This window comes from Thamnophis sirtalis, unplaced genomic scaffold (genome assembly GCF_051295495.1).
Source record: "Thamnophis sirtalis isolate CommonGarterSnake01/CBP01778 unplaced genomic scaffold, rThaSir2_p1.2 scaffold_1, whole genome shotgun sequence".
NCBI classification, from domain to species: domain Eukaryota; kingdom Metazoa; phylum Chordata; class Lepidosauria; order Squamata; family Natricidae; genus Thamnophis; species Thamnophis sirtalis.
In genome coordinates this window covers 158,063,310-158,087,169 of record NW_028261381.1, presented here as the reverse complement: position 1 = coordinate 158,087,169, position 23,860 = coordinate 158,063,310, and the positions used below count along the sequence as shown (strand labels likewise).

General features: G+C 39.6%; 1 protein-coding gene across 1 annotated transcript in view; it reads left to right on the top strand.

Annotated features, from left to right (window-relative positions):
* FANCM (FA complementation group M) overlaps nucleotides 1–18,527 on the top strand; it is a 45,186-nt gene extending 26,659 nt beyond the window's left edge. The window contains exons 14-23 of the mRNA XM_087729100.1: nucleotides 1,338–3,165; nucleotides 4,883–4,959; nucleotides 5,056–5,121; nucleotides 7,069–7,203; nucleotides 10,256–10,409; nucleotides 11,176–11,282; nucleotides 13,069–13,590; nucleotides 14,918–15,269; nucleotides 17,318–17,609; nucleotides 18,316–18,527. Of these exons, the coding sequence (XP_087585226.1) occupies nucleotides 1,338–3,165; nucleotides 4,883–4,959; nucleotides 5,056–5,121; nucleotides 7,069–7,203; nucleotides 10,256–10,409; nucleotides 11,176–11,282; nucleotides 13,069–13,590; nucleotides 14,918–15,269; nucleotides 17,318–17,609; nucleotides 18,316–18,430 (3,648 nt within the window). The 3' untranslated portion in view covers nucleotides 18,431–18,527. The remainder of the gene's footprint in view (nucleotides 1–1,337; nucleotides 3,166–4,882; nucleotides 4,960–5,055; nucleotides 5,122–7,068; nucleotides 7,204–10,255; nucleotides 10,410–11,175; nucleotides 11,283–13,068; nucleotides 13,591–14,917; nucleotides 15,270–17,317; nucleotides 17,610–18,315) is intronic.
* Nucleotides 18,528–23,860: the final 5,333 nt, after the last annotated feature.

The window sequence follows — 23,860 nt, the reverse complement described above, 5'->3', positions numbered from 1 at the left end:
GGCAGCAACACCTGATGGGCTTTGTCTGAACTCAAATAACTAAGCAGGTTTTATCCTGGTTAGTAGCTGGAGATTATCATGACATTTCAAACTTGGTAACTAGATTAATAGATGATAGATAGATAGATAGATAGATAGATAGATAGATAGATAGATAGATAGATAGATAGATAGATAATAGATAGATAATGGATGGATTTGGTGTGTGGGTGGAGAAAATAGCAAACTAATTCCATAGTGCATGGTTACATCTGTTTAGTAATCTAGAGTCAAACTAAACTTGAAAGAGTTTTTTTTTTGTACTATTTATAGAGATTTATTGAGACATTTTGAATAATAATAATTTAGAAAATAATTTTTAAAATGTACATCTATTACAAAATCCCACACTGCTTGGATCCACACATGCACTATGCTGATACAATATGACTTCCTAGCTAGGTTCTTGGGAACAAATTGATGTGTACGAAGGCCAACACCAGAACTGGCAGCTGTGATTTTACATTTTTGTGCATATCTCGTCCGACTCTCAACAAGTCTGGGGTTATGCTAATTGATGTGAAATTTGAGTATTCCTCTTTCAGAGAGTTGCCTTTTTATAACTTTACCTGATCTGTTAACTTATGTGCATTTAGGAATCTTAAATCATGGAAAGTTCTTTTTGATGTTAATGTACATATTAAGACCTGAAAATGTTATGAGAATATGGTAACAATACAGTTAATTCCTTCCTACTGGTTAAGATTAAATCAAAGAGTATCTGATTTACTTAAAATTTAGCTTCTAAAACAGAAACTTGTGAACAACACAAGTTTGCAATTTTTCTGAAGGTCCATGCTGGGCAAAAATCATCTCCAAAATATTTGTATATTAAAACTCCTCCATGGTTATAATTTCCTGCTTATTTGAAATCGCTGCAATTAATATTTGGAAAATCTCATCCTTGGCTGGATAAGTTGTAAAGGTCTTATGCTTAGCTGCATAAGACCCTTATAACTTACTTTAATGGACAGGGTACCTTATGGTCGTAATTCAGGGACTACATGTACTTTTATTAGTGTAACATGATGCAACTTCTCCATTTCTATTCTGATTTGTGACATTCAAACAGAAAAAGCAAATCAGCATGCTCAAGTTGATAGCATTAGCTTTGAATTTCAAACTAATTAGCTAAAATGATAGTGGGTTCATTGAATGAACCATAGTCTTCCTTTTTTCTATCAAATTCCATTCTGTAAAATAACAGCAATTTAGTGAATACCAATAATGTGGAAGTTAAAGAATGCAACTGTAAATTTCAGAATTAAAGAGGATTCTTTCTTTATTCTCTTAACTAGGGAGTATGTGGTTATGAGCTGGAAATTCAACCTTATTTTCATTGGGAAGATGTTCATGCATCAAATGTTCAGACCAGCAAAAGATGTGACACCATGACTGGGAAAAAAGCAGCAGCTACAGCAAAAGAAAAATATTCCTTACAGGAGTTTGATGCAGAATATATGTCACTGTTTAAAGTGGCCAATTTTAAATCCTCGAAAAGACCTCAGGTGACTGATGTAGAAACTGCAGTTCATGCGAAAAAGGATGGCAGCACTTCAGATTGTTTTTCAACAAACCTATCACCATTTCTTGAAGCTACAGAACAGAAAAGTTTGGCAGATGAGAATCAAGAAACTATGGATGCAACCCTCAACACAAGTATTCAAGGGAGGGCTTGTGTCAATCCTGAAAAAGCTATGACAAAAATAATTCATCCTGCTCCTGAAAATTGTATACAAAACGGGCAGTGTGTGGATTCTGGCTATGGCTGTTTTGCAGATGATTCGTATCTTTCATCTTTATTTTATCTACCAGTGCCAGAAACTGATTTGTTTAGATTTTCTGAAACAAGTGCTGATGAGAACTTTTCCCGTGAAAAAGACATCCAGACGGAGGTAGCAAGACTTCTGTCACAGTCTCCGCCATCTCTGGATGAATGGTTTGCTTCTGAGGAAAAGAGGGTGAATGAAGACTTGGCGCTTGGCACTTTACAGCGGTGTGTTTCCAGCAAATCTAAAGACAATATTCCAGAGAAAAGTGTATGCTTCAAGAATGTGTCCATTTTACCTCAGAACAGCTGCGAACTCTTAAATCCCCGTAAATTGTCTTCAGTGGATAACTGTCCTTTGGAAGCAAATTGCATTCCAGATACTTTCCTTAGCAGTATGAATGATGTTAGCTGGGATGACATTTTTGAAGTTGAAACTGAAGAACAGAATGGAATTCAAGGGGAGAAATGGCCAAAAGTAAACGATAGTCCAATGCTGAATTCTTTGAAAAAGAATAATGGTAAAAGCTGCGGGAAAACATTCAAACCATCTGGAAAAAACGCAAACCCTGAGGAAGATTGTTCTATACATTTATTGGGAAATCATGCACAGAGCAGTCATCCACCAGTTGAAAAAATGGGGGCACCTTCAGAATTACCTGCCTTGTGTAGTCAAGGCAACACGCAGAGTAACAAACCAAGAACTCCTGAATGGCGTTTTCCTGACCAACTTGCTTATGTTCGCAATACAAATCGCATAACATCATTGACACCACATAGAGATGAAGCAGAAGTCTCTGGTGATCTTGATCATGGAAACAAAGGAAATCCCCAAGATTATGAGCAGCTATATAATGCTTCTGAGGATATGTTCTCTGTTAACTTTGATCTTGGATTTTCTTTTCAAGAGTCAGAAGATGATGCCTTCGAGCAGATGAACCCCTTGAAAAATAAAGGGAGCCCTGCAACTGGTCATTCCAACAGGGTTGAAGCCTCTCTCTCAAATAGTAGTTTGGTAAATAAATATTCCAGTAATGAATGTTTTAATAATGTGACTAAATCTTCTACACCGTTAAACATGCAAAACCACAATCCTGGTCTGGCAGCCATTGACCCTGCCATTTCTTTGGCATCTCCTTTCACACCAGCAACTCCGAGATTTTACCAGTCACCAAACCATGTAAAAACCGTGTGTTCCACACCAACAGGTGGACAAATGATACATATGAGAACTTCTTGCTCTAGAAATAATCAAGAAAGCTCACATATGAGAGTTTCAAGAAAAGCAAAGACCAGCATAGTTAAAGTCTTGGCAAAATCATCTTTTGGAGTAAAGGATCTTCCATCCCCTGAACCTGGTAAGACTGAAAATGAAAACCTAAATTATTTTAGCAGGCTTTCTGCTGATTTTCAAATGCACAAATGTGTGTGTAAGAACAATTATGCAGCTATATCTTTGAGAAACTGCACTCTTTAGGACAGGGGTGTCAAACTTGCGTCATCACAGCGTCATCATGTGACAGATCGGGAGTTTTTTCCCCTTTGCTAAACTGGGCGGGGGCGGGGATGCATCTGCCGCAAGTTTGACACCCCTGCTTTAGGAGACATAACGAAACTAGTGACCGAGCAACTTGTCTTTTGGGATATTGAATGGTTCTCATTATTTCATTCTGTTTTAAGCTCAGCATCTGCTAGGCTTTTAGATGGTCTGTAATGAAACTAAGGATCAACTTGTAGCAAATGTAATCATGATATGATAAAACTTGTAAATGTTTACTGTTATGTTAGCTAAAAAATTGAGGGATGCGGTGGCTAAGACGCCGAGCTTGTCAATCAGAAGGTCGGCAGTTCAGCAGTTTGAATCCCTAATGCCATGTAACGGAGTGAGCTCCCGTTACTTGTCCCAGCTTCTGGCAACCTAGCAGTTCGAAAGCACGTAAAAAATGCAAGTAGAAAAATAGGAACCACTTTGGTGGGAAGATAACAGAGCTCTGTGCCCCTTCACCATTTAGTCATGCCAGCCACTTGACCATGGAGACATCTTCGAACAGTGCTGACTCCTCGGCATAGAAACCGAGATGAGTACCATTCCCTAGAGTTGGGAATGACTAGCACGTATGTGTTGGGGGTCCTTTACCTTTAGCTAAAATGATCCTAATTTCCAATGGTGTATCTTCTTTATGTGAGAATATATAAGATCCCTTTATTTACTATTGCAGTTTTCCTGGATGTACAGTTACTGCGTTTGTACATTTAAATGAACACAAAAGCATTTATAGGTAAAGTAATGAATCTTGGAAATATTTTAAAGCCGTCCTAAGATTGATAACCAAAATTTGATTTGCTCTTTTGAAATATTATATCAGACTGAATTCTTGGTATATTTTTTTATTTCCTCAAAAGAAAGAATAGTGCACTTGATTAGGGAAGCTAGATGAGAAAGAAAATACAGAAATTCAGCTAGTTGGATATGGCTTTTTGTTCAACAGAGCTAGTTTATGTGTTCCCATGATGGAAAATATTGTTTTAATTTAATGCCAGAGTAATATAATAGTGACTACTATTTTGAGACAACCCAGGAGCAAATACAGTACACAGAGGTTGTGTCTTTCAAACAGTGGTTTATATGCAAGATTAATATATACATACATACACGTGTTAGGCAAATACCAACCAAGCAAGCAATCTTCACCTATACATGGGGAACCACAATGGAGATAGAACATGTGGAGAGAGATACAGGAGGAGAGAGAAAGAGAGAGAGATGCTCTCACGTGGCCTCCCTTATATATACAACTTCTTAAAGTGGCAGTAACTGTGCTGACTCATCCTCCTGTCATCATCTTGGATTACAGACTTACAGCAGCTGGCCAGCTATTAATTCATCATACCTTAACATTTAAGCTTCAGTTCCAGCTTAACTAGGATGAACTTTGCGTTTTTAGAGAATTTCTTGCAAACAAGAAATCGCCTTACTTATTTTTAGAAGTTGAAATGTATATTTTTTTAAATCTAACCAACAAGTTCATTGTATGCTGAAAAATTCAGATTCTTCTTATTAATTCTTCACTGTAGGGAACAGCAGTGAAAAGGAAGAGTTTTCTTTTCTTAACAGAAAAAAGAGAAAAACAAAAATTTTGAGCACTTCTGATGTGAGTAATTTAGTTACACTTCAGCAGCTTTAAGTAACTCAAATGTTCCTCTCTGGGACTTCTTAATGGATACTCTTGTTATTCATTCTTTCTTAGGTTAGTGACTGTGACATTGAGTCACCAATTCATGCTGTCAAGAAACGGAAACGTCCATTCATTGCCGTAAGTTTCTTTGTTTCAGATTAACAGAGTTGGAAGGGACCTTGTAGGTCGTAGTCCAACTCCCCGCCCAAGCAGGAGACCCTACACCACTACTGTAGAAAGAATGTGCCTAAAACATGTGTTACTGAATTTGGCTTGAATACTCATATCCAAATAAAATTAAATAGTATCAGCTATTTGCAGGATTGTTTCTCCATCAGCTTGGCGGGATTGTTTCATTTGCTAACTCATAAGAATTTATTTAGTGTATGTTTTAAATATGCAAGGTCTATTCAAGGTCAAACCGGAGCCAATTTGGTGTAAAGTCATCAGATGAGAAACCAGGAGACTTGAGAGTTCTAGTCCTACCTCATATACAAAGGCCATCATTCTCTCAGCCCCAGGAAGAAGATAAACCATTTCTGAAATGTTGCCATGAAAAGTTTATGGATTTGTCCAGGAAGTTGCCAAGAGTCAAAATTGACCCAAAGCCCATCCCCCCTTGCCTCCCCAAATCACACATCCCTTTGCTGTATAGGGAAAAATATATTCACAAGGTTGAAAGTTATTTCATACCATATCAGACCTTTGATCTAAATACCTTATTATAATATAGATTGTCTGAAATCTTTCTATCATTTCTTTTAGCTTCAGTATGAGGGGGGATATGGACTCGAAGATAGGAAAAGGATACCCTTTAAAAATATGTTTTTATTAAAAGATTTTACAAGGATTTTAAAAACTATGGATGAAATAGAAGATGATGTTAAAAGAGTAGAAAGAAACAGTGAAGAATAACAAAAAGGAAGATATCTAAAGAATGACTTTTGATCTTCAGTTAGAAGCATAGCAATTACCGTCCCCAGCATCCCATATTCCATATCATAATTTCATTCTCCCCATAAACAAAGCTTTACACTCAATAAATTCCAAAACCAGCAGTTTATTCTTATCCATTTTCAGCAAAAAGTCAATAAAGCATTTCTGGTATTTCATAAAAAGTAATTGTAGTTCCCGCTTCAATCAAACAAGTCAATTTAACCAATTCTGCAAACTCAGCCATCTTCAGAATTCATCCTCTCCATTACCTGTGTTTTTGTAGTCTTCCTTTTATGTATGTATAATAACCTTGCTGCAGTCCTCAACTTACGATCACAATTCAGCCCAAAATTTATATTGCTAAGTGAGAAATGGATTACGTTTTGCCCCATTTTATGAATTTTCCTGGCCTGTTTGTTAAGTGAATCACTGCAGTTGTTAAATTAGTAACAAGGTTGTGAAGTGAACCTGCCTTCCCCCATTGACTTGTCACAAAGTGCTTTGAGCCAAGTTTCAAAAGAAATCCAGTCATTTATTAGGAACAACATTTTGGCAATGCCCCATTGCAGTCAGATCTGACTTCACATAAATTACGGCTGAACTTTGCCCCCCGCTCTGTCATAAATCACATTATCCAACGAGATGCTGTAGTAATCAGATCCGACTCTAGCCAAAGGTATGCATGGAATGCTCTCCCCGTCCCACCTTTCCCCCTATGACAACTCAATAACAGATATGGAAATGCTTTACAAGTTGACACACAGGACCCCAGGAAGCTGTAACTGTCATAAATACACGTCAGCTGAATTTTGATCACATAATCACAGGGGTACTGAAATAGTTATAGATCCAAGGACTGGGGAAGAGGGGTTTTTTTTTTAGTACCATCATAATTTGGAAATGCTGATAAAAATGGATGTGAGTCAAGGACTATTTGTATAAAACTAATTGCCAATGAGCCTTTTCTACTTTAATTTCCATAAGTCCTAATAAGAATTCCAGTTCATCTGAAAAATTTCATCTGAAATTTTTAATTTTTAAACCTGTCTGCTTCACTATATGCATTTATAGTAGAAACGCTAATTTTCCATTTATAATGGAAATGCTAATTTTGTTCTAATTTTAATCAACAATTATGTTACATTGTAGTCAGATGTCTCTAGTGATGAAAGCACAGATTTCAAACAGAAATCAAACCCAGTGTTGCAGGACAGAAAGAATTATATCAAGAAACCGGTTCAAGATACGAAAAGGCAGAAGCAAGTAGATAAACCTCTGATCAAGGTAAGGAGGTTACAATTAATTAAGATGATTTATCTGATGTGAATATCTTTTTCTTACTATATTTCGCCTTTGAGTTGGTAACATTAAAACCCCTTTAGAATCATATGCATATTCAGAATGAACATGTTTGGTTAGCAAGAGTCCCTTTGTAGTTATTTTGGTGATTGAGACAGCAAACAATTTTTTTTTTTTACCAAATTTATAATCAAGAGAAAGTTCTTGCCAGCCAGACAATTAAGCCATACGAAATCAGAAAACTTCTTAAATGCAGTTCGGGCAATTTATGTACGACAAATTGCGACATTATTGGTAAATGGAGAAGAGGCGGGTGATATTGAGATTGGTAAAGGCACAAGACAAGGATGCCCGTTATCCCCCCTATTGTTTATCCTTACATTAGAACCCCTTCTTAGAATAGTGATACACAAATTAAAGGGTTACGAGCTAAAGCTCAGGAATTTAAGGTCCAGGCTTTTGCTGACGACCTTGTTTTTATTCTGGAGGATCCTATGGCTTCTGGGATACAACTTTTACGTAAAATAGAGGAGTACAGTAGGATAGCGGGGCTACGTATAAATAATGAGAAGACAAAACTGTTAATTAAGAATATGACTTTGAACCAGAAAAGGGAAGTACAAAGCCTGTTAGGGATTAATATGGCCCATAAAATACAATACTTGGGAATTTGGCTCACAGAGAGATGTTCCTCTATCAAGGTAGATAATTATATGAAATTGCTACAACAGGTATCTAAGGATATGACTAATTGGAGTGGTAAACAACTGTCTTTGATGGGCAGGATTGCGACAGTTAAGACACATGTATTACCGAAATTTTTGTTTCTGTTTCAAACGGCACCAACTAACTTGGACAATTTTTTTAAAAAATCTTTGGAGACAATAGTGGCTCGATTTATATGGCAAGGCAAGAAAGCACGAATTAAAGCCCAAATGTTGCAAAAACGTAAAGAACTGGGAGGCTTCGGAGTACCCAACTGGGAAGCATATTATAATGCAGCAATTATGACATGGGTGAAGGATTGGATGACGTTGAGTAGAAGGCGCCTATTGGCTATAGAGGGACATGACCTCCCCCAGGGATGGCATGCCTCCCTCTGGCAAGAAAGAGATACCCCCCATAGGTACTTCATGGGACATTATATTCGGAAGATTTTGATGGGGGTCTGGGGAAAGATGAGGAAAAAATACTATCTTAGAGTTCCGTGCTGGTTGGCACCGTTAGAGGCCTTAACGCATCCCAGTGTATTTAATTGGACAAGAAACATAACATATAAAGACATTATGACAGAAGATGGCAACATGAAAACAAAGATGGAATTAGAGCAGCAGAGCAGGAATCTGAAATGGTGGGAATATTTACAGGTTAGAAACAGGTTTAAAAGCGATAAGGTACGGTTTGGGATCTACCCAAACCCTCAGGGGCTAGATAAGATTTTGCTTGGCGGAGATAAATAAATGTTATCGAATATTTATCAATTTTTGACCTGTCAAGATGCTAAAGAAGAGATGGATAAAAGCCTTCTAATAGCATGGGAGAGAAACTTTGGCTATGAGATTGAAATGGGCAAATGGTGGGATCTATATAGTAAGACTATCAAACTTACAATATCTACAGCATTTAAAGAAAACATATACAAGATGGTTTATAGATGGCACTTCCCCCCAATGAGGTTAGCCAAAATGTTTCCTGGGTTATCTCCACTATGTTGGAAATGCGGAAGAAGGGACAGCACATTCTACCATATTTGGTGGTGTTGTACTGAGGCCACGAAATACTGGAGAAGGATTCAAAAATGGCTAAAAGAGGTTACTGGGGCAAGCATGGAATGGAAACCCGAGAATTTTTTATTAAGCATAAAACCAGAAAACATGAGTAAAGTACATATAATTGTGGCTGCAAGAATAACTTATGCACAATTTTGGAAATCTACTACCATACCGTCGGAAGATGCCATAATTAAAAAGATCTATGAATGTGCAGAAATGGACAGAATGATGGGTTGGCTGAGGGACATAGGAGAAACGGAACACTATCTTAGCTGGAACCTATGGTATATGTGGGCGACAAGGAGAACAGCAGGGACTTAAAATGGGGAAAGTTAAATAGCAGTTGTTAACAATGGGAACTAAAAGTGAACATGGGTATTGTAATAGATCCCTGAATTTTGTAATGAGAAGATGCGGCTTAGAGACTAAACAATGAGGAAGGAAAAAAAAGTTGGGCTGTGAATGACTGTCACTGTGGGGGGGGAGGGGGGTTGTATGTTTAAAATTGTATTTGTATTTGTATGTTTTACTCTTAAAAAGTGTATAACTAATAAAGATTACTTTTTTTTAAAAAAAGCCATACGAAATCAGGAACAGGCTAACATTTTCAGCATATTATGAATAATACAATACAATACAATAGTAGAGTTGGAAGGGACCTTGGAGGTCTTCTAGTCCAACCCCCTGCCTAGGCAGAAAACCCTATACCGTTTCAGACAAATGGCGATCCAACATATTCTTCAAGACTGTTGGGGCATTCACAACTTCTTAATAAATGAATATATGTCTGGGGAAAGGTGTTTTAATACAAATGGAGCTAGCCAATGAGTCAAATTTCCCACTTTTGCAAAATAAAAAAATAGAAAACTAGCTTAATCCATTCAGGTTAGCACCTGAACATTTTCTGCAGTTAACATATTGATATAGTAACCAACTGTCCAATTAATTTTGTATAGCGCAGTATTGTAATATATGTTAAGCAGTCAGAATCCTGTTTTCCTTTTGATGAATATATATTCTATTTTAGTAATTTAAAGCTTTGACAGCTGGAAGTTGAATCACTTTAAAAACCTAGTGGATCCCAAGAATGATCCATGAATCAACAGCTAGAGTATGGCCTCCTCTGTGATTTGCTACAATCCCCTAGGAACCAGATCCTTAGTACCAGCTGACCATTTTTTGGTCAATCTTCCATTATTATAGTTTACTGCAAGTGAATTCTTTGAAATGGATTTGTATCCAAAATTTGCTTTTCCATCCTGTAGAATTTAGCCAAGCACTTTATAGATGAGGAGGCAGAACTTTCTGAAGATGGAGTGGACATTTCGTCTGATGAGAGTATAAAATCAGAAGATGAGTTGAGTTCGTCCCTTGTTCAGTTTCTTGATGATGAGACGCAGATCGCTCAAGATTTAAATGGTATGCAGAGAAAATTGTCTCCCCCTCCCATCAGTCAGTTGGTATTCTGCTTGAACTTATCTGTAGTCCGATAAATAACTTTCTTAGATAAGATATGAATAAAATATTTCCATTTCTGCTCCTAGTTTTTAACTTTGAAATAGCAGTGTCTATATGTGTGTGTGCGGGTAGGGGAGTTAAATTTTCCATTACGTTCTTGATAATTCCTCTCTCCGATACCTGAAGATGCTACTTTCCTTGGAAACAAGCTGCTCTTCATCTGCTAGACCAGGGGTGCCAAATTCATGGTTGCATAGATCTGGCCCACGTGGCCACCTTGGAAACAGGGAAGGGCCGGTCCGCTGTGCCTCTGCCAGGGAAAAAAGAGCTCGGGAGGGCCACACGCATCAACCCCTACGATTCGTTTTCGCTGGCAGAGTGCTAGCAAAACACACTACTAGCCAAAGTGGATCCTCCCAGCCCCACCTGGGTCACCACAGGTGCCCCCTGACATGAGTAATGTTGAGCTGGATGCCCTCCCGGCCACTCCCCCCCCCAAGGTCAAACACAACCCTGATGCATCCCTCAATGAAATTGAGTCTGACACCCCTGTTTCCCTTCCAGAATCCCACAGAGATACTTGTGCATTGAAGGTTGTAATGGAGCTATAAGGCATTTTTTTCTAAAGGTTACAGCTTTTATATGACAAACAAAATGTTTAGATTCAAGATTGAGTGCGTTCTCAGTTACTTTTTTGTCTGACAGTTTATTTTCTTTCTCTGCCTAGAATCTGAGATGCAGGCAGTTTATCTGAAATCTGTACGCAGTCCAGCTGTTGGCAACAAGTATAAGATGGTGCATAAAGAATTCAATCCTATAACTGTTTTCTCACAGGTAAAAAGTCAAGCAAAGAAAGTGATACTGTAATAAATGGAACCACGTCACAGATTAGTCTGAACCTGCAAATGCTTTGAAATGCCTAGGTATTATTTTATTTTAAGGAACATTATCAGAGCGGGGGTATACTTAATTAAAAAGCTAAAACAATCCAAATGCAACTATCACAAGTGAGAATATTTTAAGAATTGTTTTTTTCAATCCTACCTGAGCTGCCAAAACCTGTCAGTGGTAAGTAGCACCCCTTATTATTACAAACACAGGAGGTTTTAAAGATTAATAGGAAGCTACAGCAAGTATAAAATAGAGTGACCAGGTTGATAGCAGCAGAAACCTGCTTGTGGAACGGACCATGGGGACACTGCAGTTGTTGTATTGGTTGCCAATAGACTTCTGGCTTACCTCAAAGTGCTGGTTATTTCCAATACAATATTTCTAAGAACATCAGGGGTTACAATCTTCCATGTTATCAGCGAAGAGAAATGCCTCCTCATCAGATATTAGGAAGGCTGCAAGCAAGAGAACCAAAAAATCTGTTCTGTAATATACCTGGAGATAAACTGGTGCTAAAATGAAGCAACTGAAATTACCTTACGTGCTTATATTTTTGTGCCGCTACCTCTTCCATCGTAGTAAATATTGCTAAAGAAAAGTAAGAATCATCTGGTTCTTAGTTTTAGACAATTGGCAGAAAGCCTGACATATGCAAAGTAAGATCCTTCACCTTCAATTGTTGATGACTTTGTGGACACATCCTTAGCGCCTCCCATCCAAGTATTAACTGGGGTTCTCTCTGTTTAAGTTTGTGAAATCAGACAAAAGCTAGATAAAAGCGCATAAGCACTAGGGAAAAATAGTTCTTTTTTTAAGCTGTCAAAAGTCAACAAAGTGGGATAAAGGCACAAGTTCCATCATGAGAGATGTCTAACTATTAAGAAGATAAGCCAGACATCAAGAAAAGGTTTTATGTTGAAGATCTTAATGTATTTTTGGATGCATAATGAAATCAGGCAGATTTTTAAGGGGAGGGGAGGGGGTTTAAGCGCCAAAACTCTGAATTTGGATCAGTAATTGCTAGAATATTCATGACTGGGAGAGACATGGTAACAAGGTCAGCCAATGAATAGGCATAGCAACCAAGTCAGCCAATGTGAGCTTAAACAGATCTGAGTCTGTGCTGAGAACTGAAACTGAAACTGAAACTAGTTTCTTTGTCTGCTCTGAACTCGAAACTAAAAACTCCTCTGTGCTGTTCTGCTGCCTGTGTTTGCTTGTAACTACTACTGCATTGGAGAAAACCTATATTGGTATTGTACATTTATCTTCATGTGTTAATATGTATATAAAGAAGTTAATGAATCCAGTTGAATCAGTTATCTGTGTGTGCTTTCTGGAAGTGATTTTCTGCAACGAACTCTTAACAATAATGGCCAGTATAACTAAATACTGTGTTTCCCCAAAAATAAGACAGGATCTTACTTCCCCCCCCCCATAAGCACTTGGCCTTATTTTCGGGGAGGTCTTATTATTTTTTAGGTGCAGGAAGTGGCGAGCGTGGTCACCTCATGGCTGCTGCTGTGTTGCAATATTTTCGGGGATGGCTTATTTTCGGAGGAGGACTTATTAGTGCATGTGCTCAAAAGCCCCATTGGGCTTATTATTCAGGAAGGTCTTATTTTCAGGGAAACAGGGTATTATGGATAATGTAATTATAGCTGTTATTTTTGCTTCTTTCTTTCATGAGGCAGAGGGATTTGTCAGGATTTGCCTTCTTTCTTCTCAGATTCCAGAGCAAGATGAATGCTACGTAGAGGACAGCTTCTGTGTTGAGGACAATGAAGAGGATAACCCCAAAAGCAATTCCAGTGATGAAGATGTGTGCATCAATTTTGACCTTTTAGGGGAAGAAAGCTTTGTGAACGGGAGAAAACAGTACCAAACCCGTAAAAGGAAAAAAATGAAAGCAGGCCAGGTGAAGCAGAAAACAGCAACTCCATTAGCCCCAAAGAGGTTAACCAGGGTTCGTATCCTTAACGGATCTAGTGAAGATGAGGAAACGGATAAAAAGGGAGAGCAGATGAAATCACGAGTCGGTGTTAAAGTTGATAAGGATTCTAATGCTATTTCCTTAACTAAGGACCGGACTCTGCCCCAAAAATGCTCAGTTCTAAAACCCCAAGAAAGCCATGCTCAGGTACGCTTGGAACCAAAAGCTTGTTTGCCAGAACAATCAAATTTTCATCTTCAAAGCAAATATCAGTGCAAATCAGAGCTTGTGGGTGAACAGTTCCAGATTATGCCGAAGGTAAGACTGTTTTTTAAATTACTGCTTTTTGTGTGTTGATAGCTTGGAATAGTGGAATTAAGGAGTCAGGAGAAACCTTTAAAAATGATTAGTTTAAGCCTTTGCCACATTTCCCTTGAGAATCTTCATTAAAAGATTTTATAGTTTTCCTCTCCTTTGCTAATTCTGCTTATATTAGCATACTGTGCTGGGTCGGAGAAGTTTGTCGATTCATTTTGCAATAAATAGATAACTTTAGCCTTGAGAAAAGATGACTGAGGGGTACAGTAGAATCATGTACCTGAAAGCATGTCGCAAAATGAAGATCAAAAATTGTTCTCTCTTGTTCCAGAACACAGAATAACAGATTTAAATTCAGGAAGGCAAATTCCAATTGAAGTAGGGGAGATTTTCTAACAGTAAGAATTTAGGCCGAGACGGTTATCCAATAATTGGTGAACTATTCTTAATTGGTTTTGTTCAAGCTGAAGCTATAAGACCTGTTCCAATCGTGTGGCTCTATGAGATTACAGAAGTAGGTTATCCTGGCATTTAATAAAATGAGCATATATGGACATAAAACTTTAAAGAGATGGCTAAACATTTCTTCCATAGCAACATTATAAAATAGCCATCTTTTAAATTTAAAAATGCCATTTTTCCATATTTTTTTCTTCCCAACATCCCAACAGTTTTTCCAATAATGTCTCTTTAATCAGTAATTGGAAACTGCATTTTTAAATTTTAAAATTTGGAAAAAGCACCTTTGGGACAACCATGATTGAGAAATATCCATAGACAACTGTGACCTGCGTTTTCTATGTAACTCTGCAGGAAATAGTTACGGTATTTTTGGAGTATAAGGCACACCCTTCCCCACCCCCAAAAAGAGGGTGAAAATCTGGGTGTGTCTTATACATTGAATACAGCATTTTTGGCCTCCCAAAACCCTGCCCCTGTGCATCCCGTTTTTTGCAAAAATGGATGCGCAGAGGGTTTGGGAAGCCTATAAAGTGCTCCTGAGGGCTGGGGAGGGCAAAAAAGCAAAAAATGGGCCGTTTTTTGCCAGCCCCCAGGAGCACTTTGCAGCCCTCTCAAACTCTGCATTCCCTGTTTTTCACAAGAAACAGGGCATGCAGAGGGTTTGGGAGGTCTGCAGAGTGCAAAAACCTTTTTTAAAAATTTACCTCTTCAAAATCTTAGTGCGTCTTATGCTCAGGTGTGTCTTATAGTCCAAAAAATATGGTACTTTGACACGGTACAAATATTAAAAGATTGTTCCCCAGTTTCTTTAGATATTTGCTGTTCTATTTGCCTGCTGACTGATACAGTGTTATGATCTTCGCAGTCGGAAACATTTTTGGAGAACCCTCCTGGACTCTCTTCCTCTTCCTCCTCCTCTTGGACTCTAAGGAATTCAAAGAACCAAGCACCTCTGTGCATTCTGGTGGATAACCATGAGATCTCCTCCGGGCCGGAAGTTATTTCAACCCTGAAAACTGTTCACGGAGTGAAGGTTGAGATTTGTTCTCTCGGTTCCTGTGATTATATTGTCAGCAACCGTCTGGCGGTGGAAAGGAAGTGCCAGGCAGAATTGGTCAACAGTACACATCAGAGTAAAATGGTCCAGAGGATGCAACAGCTGAAGAACAAGTTTGATAGGATCTGTATAATTGTGGAGAAGGAAAGAGTTAGGACAGGTGGGTATCTTGTCTGGTAGTTCTCCCTCTGACATTCAGAGGCTCTTCAGGTGGACTTTTTAGCTGTACTGGTTATGAGATTCATAGCTAAATAGGAAACAAAAGCTGTATTTCACAAGGAGGTGAAGGTGGGACTAGAAACAGAATTACAAACTGGGAAGGAACAAGAGAATTACATCACGGTCCTGCCTCTTTAAGACAGCAGTGTGCAGCAGCTACCAAAAAAGCCAACACAGTTCTAGGCTGCATTAACAAAGGGACAGAATCAAGATCCCGTGAAGTGTTAATGCCACTTTATAATGCCTTAGTAAGGCCACACTTGGAATACTGCATTCAGTTTTGGTCGCCACGATGTAAAAAAGATGTGGAGACTCTAGAAAGAGTACAGAGAAGAGCAACAAAGATTAGGGGACTGGAGACTAAAACATATGAAGAACTGTTGCAGGAACTGGGTATGTCTAGTTTAATGAAAAGAAGGACTAGGGGAGAGATGATAGCAGTGTTCTAATACCTCAGGGACTGCCACAAAGAAGAGGGAGTCAAGCTATTCTCCAAGGCACCTGGAAGGCAGGACAAGAAGCAACAGATGGAAACTAATCAAAGAGAGAAGCAACCTAGAACCAAGGAGAAATTTCTGACAGAACACTTAATCAGTGGAATAAGTTGCCTCTAGAAGTTGTGAATGCTCTGACACTGAACGTTTTTAAGAAGAAATCGGACAATCATTTGTCTGAAATGGTATAGGGTTTCCTGCCTGAGCAGGGGATTGATTTAGATTCTAGAAGACCTCCAAGGTCCCTTCCAACTCTTTCATTCTGTTGTTCTGAGAGGAGCAGATTGTGGATCAGAGGAAGGACCTTTTCTGTGTCAGTCTTATCATTTTTGAAATATTTTAACATTAGAGATGTGCCTTTTCTATCATACCTGATCATTTTTAAAGCTGTGAAAGAAATTTTACTCAGACATTCAGAGTTTAATAGGGAGTCTCATATTCTCCCAAGCTGCTCTCACTTTGTTCTCACTTTGTTTGTAGGTGAAGATTTTGACTTTTGTCTATCTACTTGTATTTTACTTTACCATTATTGTCTCCACTACTTTGTATTCTGATTTTGTTGTTTGTTATATATCTTACATTATATTTTACTATTAGTGTATACGCACACAGATACCTACATGTGTATGTGTGTGATTGTGCCAGGGTTGGTATTCACTTACTTTTGCTATCGGTTCGTAAATGTGAGCACGTGCGTCCATGCACGTGCTCTGCCTTCTGTGCATGTGCTTTGGCTTGAAAATGTGCCTAAATAGGACGGCATAGAGCCGGGGAAGTTGGGCGGGGCCACCCAGGATTTCCACTACCGGTTCTGGTGAACCGGTCTGAACCAGGTGACCACCTCTGGGGTGCGTGCGTATGTGCATATAGGTTTTACCTCACTGATATTATGGGCTTCAGGCTGTAATAAGATTTGGTTTGAGATCTGATTTGATTTTGGGACGTGGTAGCTCAGTCGCTAAGACTCTGAGCTTGTCAATCAGAAAAGTCGGCAGTTTGGCAGTTCAAATCCCTAGTGCCATGTAATGGAGTGAGCTCCCGTTACTTGTCCCAGCTTCTGCCAACCTAGCAGTTCGAAAGCATTTAAAAAACGCAAGTTGAAAAATAGGGACCACTTTGGTGGGAAGGTAACATCGTTCCATACACCTTCGTCATTTAGTCATGCCAGCCACATGACCACGGAGACGTCTTCAGACAGCGCTGGCTCTTCAGCTTTGAAACAGAGATGAGCACTGCTCCCTAGAGTCAGGAATGACTAGCACATATGTGTGAGGGGAACCTTTACCTTTACTGTTGCTCCTTCTTTTATATATTTTTGCTTCACCGTGGTTTACTCAACTCAGGTTTTATGTACTCACATAATAAACTGAACTATAAACTAATCACAGGAACTGGGCCTGCAGAAAAGACTAGGGTAAAATATCATTAGCTTGTTCCTGTATCAGAGTGTTGTGCCATCATGGAAATGATGAACTTTTGTTTTTCAATCTTACAGGAGAGACGTGGAAAGTGTTCCACAGAACCAAGCACTATGATGGCATCTTATCAGCATTCATTCAGGCAGGAATCAAAGTGCTCTTCAGTGCCTGCCAAGTGGAAACGGCTGACTTGCTAAAGGAACTAGCTTTGGTGGAACAGCGGAAGAACGCAGCCATCCAGGTGCCAACAGAAGTGGAGGGACCCCGACGGGATGTTTTCCGTTTCTATTTGAGCATTCCCTGCGTCAGCTATACCTTGGCTCTGGCCTTGTGCCACCATTTTGGTTCTTTAAAAGAGATGGCAAACAGGTACAGTTTCCCCTTTGATTGTTCTGATCTCGACCCTTTGTTGGATACAAGCAGATAGATTGGTTACAGTGGCCTACATTTTGTTTTTTACTTTCTAATCTGACGGCTTTATAGAACTGTCATGGTAAAAGCCATTTCTCCTTCTTCTTCCTTCTTTTTTTCCTCCTCCTCCTCCTCCCCCCCACTTCAAACTTCTAATCTGACAGTTTATGATTAATCCAATGATACTGTATTTAGGACCTGTTGTGTTAAAAAAAAAAGTGATTCTCTAAAAGTCTAGTTGAATATTTTCAGTTGGATTTATCATTAGAATCAGAATAGAGCTGGAAGGGACCTTAGATGTCTTCTAGAACAGCCCCCTGCTCAAGCATGAGGTTGATCTCATAGCTTAGAGAGATTGTATGTCATTCATTTTGATGTTATTTTGTACGTTGTTTTATTTCCCATCCAGAGTCAGGAAGGGTGACCATATAAATTAAATTTAAATTGAGTTAATATCAATAAAGGTAGTGACAAGAATTTATAGGACAAGAATATTTAAGCCAACCACACAGGTAGGTAGTACCATTATGACCTTTTGAAGCCTCTCTGATTATCCCGTCTGTTCTAGTAATTTTCATATTCTTTCCCTTTGTATTTTGGCTGAAGAATCCTGGTTACAACTAGTGCCTTAATGAGAAGCACTCCTTTCCTTCTTCCTTTTCAGTACCCCAAAGGAGATGGCAGGCCGCACTCGGGTCAATCAGCAGAAAGCAGAGGAAGTGTACCGCTACCTCCACTATACCTTTGACACTCAGATGTTGCCCACGATTGTCACGTGACTCTCTATAAACCTAAGTGGGGCATCTCTTTTAAAAAGAAGCACTTTATTACTACATTCCTTCAGTGTAAGATATGTAAATAAAACTTCAAACAAAACGCGTTTCTCTATTGCAAGTTGTCTTGTTCCTTCATAGAAGCAGCAAGTGTGTCTTTCCTTGATACAGGTTCCTTACTCCATTGGTGTGAGAAGAGAAAAACATCTTTCCACTTTCTCTTGCTTCTAAAGGCAGCTGTTTTTCACAGTGAAAGGATAAAGGTTTGACACTCTGAAAACCATCCATGTATGTAGTCCTCCTGTTCCAGCTGTAGATAATTGGAGAGGAAGATGTTCAAAGAAAGGGGGATTGTTAGAATTTGTCAAATGCACAGAACTGTCTCTTGTTTTGGGGTGTATATTAGGTGTTCTTCCAGTTGTTTTACTTTGAAGTTCTACATTCATGTCAATGAAGCACTCCTTGAAATGTTGAAATAGACTAGTAGCCGTACGGTCTGGAAGGATATGGAAACAACCAAGGAAAAAGACATTCAGATTCAGATTTAGTTTATTTGTATGCCGCCCTTCTCCGGGAGAGACTCAGGGCAGCGAACAACTCAAAGGGGGAAAAGGGAGCATAAAGCACAATACACGTGATTAAAATAAACAAGAATCATACAACCATACAAGTCGAGAGGGGAGGGGAACTCATCAACCCCAGGCCTGCCAGCACAGTCAGGTTTTGATGGCTTTCCGGAAGGCCTGGAGAGAGGTGAGGGTCCGAATCTCCGCGGGGAGTTCGTTCCAAAGGGCCGGAGCTGCCACAGAGAAGGCCCTCCCCCGGGTAGTAGCCAGGTGGCATTGGCTGGTGGACGGAACCCAGAGGAGGCTGACCCTGTGTGATCTAACGGGTCTTTGGGAGGTAATTGGCAGCAGGCGGTCTCTCAAGTACCCAGGTCCAATACCATGAAGGGCTTTATAAGTTACGACTAGCACTTTGAAGCATATCCGGAGACCGCTCAGTAGCCAGTGCAGCTCGCGTTGAAGCAGCTATGCTGAACTTTGGCTGTGGTTGGTTAACGTGGCTGTGGGTTTTGAGCAAAAGTGCTTTACTCATGCATGTTGCAAAGGATCGCTTGCCTTATGTCTGCAATCTGCATAGCATGGGCATCAAAAGGTTTGATTTTAAAGGTGGAATAAAACAGATTCATTCAGAATTTCTTTGGAAACATTTTGAGTGTTCCAGCAGAACAAACTTCAGACCATTGAATGATCTTTATAAGAGTGGGAATCCCCTTGCTTTTCTCCCAAAGCTACAGAAATAGATAGGGGTACTAAACATACGACCAATCATCTTAAGTCAGCAAGTTCATTTTTTTTTTACATGCATTTCTAAAATTCCCATTGCGAACTAAGGAAGTACACTCAGCAACAAGTCAGCAACAATAGACCAACATAGGCCATGAACATCATAGCCAGAATATACGTACATGTATAGGATGGTTCATGGTCTATAAACAGAATAAAATAGTGGGACAGCTTGTGGTGGTTGACTTTAAATCTTGAGCGGCTGGAACATACCTTCATTTGGCAAGACTTGGAAAAGGGAATTGTATAGCTAAAAAGTCTGTAGAGATTCTCAGTCATCCAGGTCATAGTTGTCCCAAAGGTGCTTTTTCAGGAGGCAAATGGACTTCCTTGTTTTTTCTTTGAAGACGTTTTGCTTCTCATCCAAGAAGCTTCTTCAACTCATCCAACTACACACTATCCTGCCAGAGCTAAAGAAGCTTCTTGGATGAGAAGCGAAATGTCTTCAAAGAAAAAACAAGGAAGTCCAGTTGCCTCCTGAAAAGGCACCTTTTGGGACCGAAAAAGGGAATGTAATCCTTCAAGTCTTGGTGGATCCCTCAGATGCTTTTGTACCATTGACAGTAAAAATCCATTTGGTCTCATTGTAAGGATTGAGAGTGTGGATCACTGCATCTAAGTTTTTTTGCAGTGCCTATCTAGTTATGAATGCACCTAGTTTTGCTCATGTCACACTGCGAATAGGAGCTGCATTTGCAGTTTGGGGCATTTGGGGTATGGTTATCTCTTAGCCCCACTTCTCCAAGTTGACTTTACTCATCCAATGAGAACCTCTGCTAAGACTCTCTCCTTCTCAATAACGCTCACTCTTCTGTGGAACAATTTTCCACAGAAGGCCCCCTAGACTTTCAGACAGTTCTTCCAAAGCTGAATCTGAAAATAACATTTGGAGAGATGGTGACTATTTTGAGAAGATAGAGAATTGTAAGGTGGGTGAAAAGCAAGCAGAAGGGAAATTAAAGCTTTCTTCTTAACCAGTCAGAATATTGCTTGACTTTAAATACCGTGTACTAAATAGATTATGGGAGGCAGGATGGAGTAGGGATAGTCATGTAACAGTTACCTTGCCAATAATCCATTAGTCTCCTCAAGGCCCATTTGGGTCTATAGTCTTCACTCATGCTTGAGCAGCAGCATCCAAAAAGATTCTCCAATGTGGCATATGAGCTCTTATCTCGAACGCTCACCCATTTCTTCCTCTCAGAACTTATGCATTTGGTTTGGAAAGTGTTTGAAAACAAATTAATCAAGCCAGGCTAAAATATCTGAAACAATGTAAATTGCAATGTTTTGTATTTGAGTGGGATTTTTTTTTTTTTTTTTTTGTTTCAAGGCTGAACAAAAACTCGCACTGGATCTGTTAGAAAAAAATCTTTCCAAGTTTGTTTCCAAGCTCAGAATAAAGAACAGAGGGAATTACCATATTTTTGGGACTATAAGACGCACCGCCCCCCAAAGTGGGTGGTAATGTCTACGCAAATATTGCGGTGGGGGAGGGGGTTGGTGTGGTACCGATCAGCTGCTCTAGGCGCCGATCAGTGGTGAACAGGCTGTGGCGAATGGTCTACAGCGGTGGCCAACGGGTCACAGCGAACAGTCTGTGGCAGCCGCAAACGATCCGCAGAGGCAGATATTTTTCCCCTTGTTTTCCTCCTCTTAAAAGTTAATGTGCGTCTTATAACCGAGAGCATCTTATAGTCTGAAAAATACGGTACTTGAAAAAGGTAAAGTTTATTTCTTCAAGGAGAAGAAAGGAAGCCATGGTGAGCCCTCCACTAGAAGCCCTTTGGGTAAGTCTGGTCTTTGTCTTTTGAAAGCACCCCGCCTGTCCTCTAGGAATTCCAAGAAAGCAAACTTAGTTGGGTTTCCTTCTGAGACAGGCACCCTGCTGTTGTGGTTTCTGCTTATTCAGCATCCAGATGGAAGCAGCAACCTCTTTTAAGGTGAAGATTTTTTTGTTATTTAATTAAGAAGCAGGATCTAATCTGGATCAGTCACTGGGACCAGAGGTTTTGTCTTCCCAACTTTCAGACTGGTGCTGGGGCCAATCCTTAGGGAGCTTCTCTGGGCTTGGGCTGTTCTGTGTATGGTATTTATATGGTACTTGTGTGTGGTTTTTAGTTGTAGATTGGGAAGTTGATGGCTGGCTATTAAGTTGTTGGCTAGTTTCCTTGTGCTGTCAAGCCCTTGCCTCATATTTGTTAAGCTGGGGGGTAAATTAGCACTCCTGTTGATTGACAAGGGGCCTGTTTCCCAGGTTTCAATCATTTCCCTGGCTCTTTTTGTGCCTGTTCATCCAACAATGTTAGTAGCTGCAAAATAGAATGTATGTCCTTGTTTATTACAATGTGAGGCTGCCCGCAGTTTATCAAGTTCTTAGGAGGCAAGGGCTTGACAGCACAAGGAAACAACAGCCAACAACTTAATAGCCATTCATCAACTCCCCAATCTACATCTATAAAGCTGCACACAACAGGCACCCTATAAACACCACACACAGAACAGCCCAAAGCCCACAGTGAAGTTCCCTTAGGATGTCCTCCAGCACAAGTCTGAAAGCTCAGAAGACACTGGTCCCAGTGACCAACCCAGATTGGATCCTGCAACATTTTCCTGGGACATGCCTTCCTTTGTTTAGTTGTAAGATCTCTGGCATCTGGAAGGGATGTTCATCTGAATAGGCTGGCACTTCTGGCACATTTTATTCTGTATTTGAATCCATTGCAATATCTTTTGTCCTGCACAAGGAAACAGCAGCCAACAACTTAAAAGGTAGTTTTTAACCATTTGCCCTTATTAGTGGTGGGAAGAGCGGATGGCAGCAAGACATGATTTCCTTCCCATAGATCCTTTCTCATTACTGGCGGCTTGAGGAGTAAATTGCAAACTCAGTATTTTGCATATTTCTTTTCCCAAGGTCTCTTTCCAGTGTGCGGAGAAGAGCTAGCCATCGAATGCCTTATTGAAATTCTCATTAAGATAACATTAGTAGGAACAGAAAAGATAGAACAAAGAAATTAGGAAAACCACAAGCAATTTTCTCAGTAAGTAGAAATAAATTGAGCTGTGCATCTGGTCTGTTATGAAGTGTAGTGAAAGCTGCTTCTAACTTGTGTTTTTCTATCCCTTAGGTTTTTAAAAAAACATTGATTTTACTGTAAAAACTGCCTAGAAGCAATCTGTAATTACCGGGTCAGTGAACTATTACAGCCATTAATAGTAAATATTGCTAGCTCAGCCAGAACTTGTTCCAAAAGTGATAAAGGACATTCCTTTAAAGCTCTTAAAGTATCCGTTGTAGGTTTGGGAATGTAAGCAAATATGCAGGGTTACTTAATGCATTCTCTAAAAGATTTTGTACATTCAAGATTTCACTCTATAGACTTCAGTAAGAATCCAAATGAGCGAAAGGTCCATTAGAGATGCCTGTGGAGTGGCCTTAGTGAGTGTTCCCAGTGATTATCTGGGAACAGTTTGGTCCTGTTGAACCTGATGAGATTTGACAGGATCCTCGATGCTGTCAGTGTAACTCCAGGTGGTAGCTCTCGTGATCACAAGCCCAAAACGAGGATGAAGGTTCATTCTTCCAGCTTGTGCGTTGGTTAGGTAACATCTTCAGCAGAGTTTAGGGGATGTCAGTTTTAAGAGCCAAGGTGGCGCAGTGGTTAAATGCAGCACTGCAGGCTACTGCTAGATCAGCAGTTCAGCGGTTCAAATCTCACCGGCTCAGGGTTGACTCACCCTTCCATCCTTCCGAGGTGGGTAAAATGAGGACCCGGATTGTTGGGGGCAATATGCTGACTCTCTGTAAACCGCTTAGAGAGGGCTGAAAGCCCTATGAAGCGGTATATAAGTCTACTGCTATTGCTATTGTTTATAAGGGGTTCAGGTGTGAGTGTGTCAAATGAGGGTCTTGTGAGGGGTCATCAGTGAGTCATTTCTTGAATCTTGTGATAAGATTATATACAGCTGACCCATCACAACATTTTAGAATATTTTACCTAGCCTGGTAGTGAAACATTTGGAAGGGTTGGTCCTACTTTTATCACTAAACGTTTTTCTTTATCATGTAAGAAAGTTAGTTATG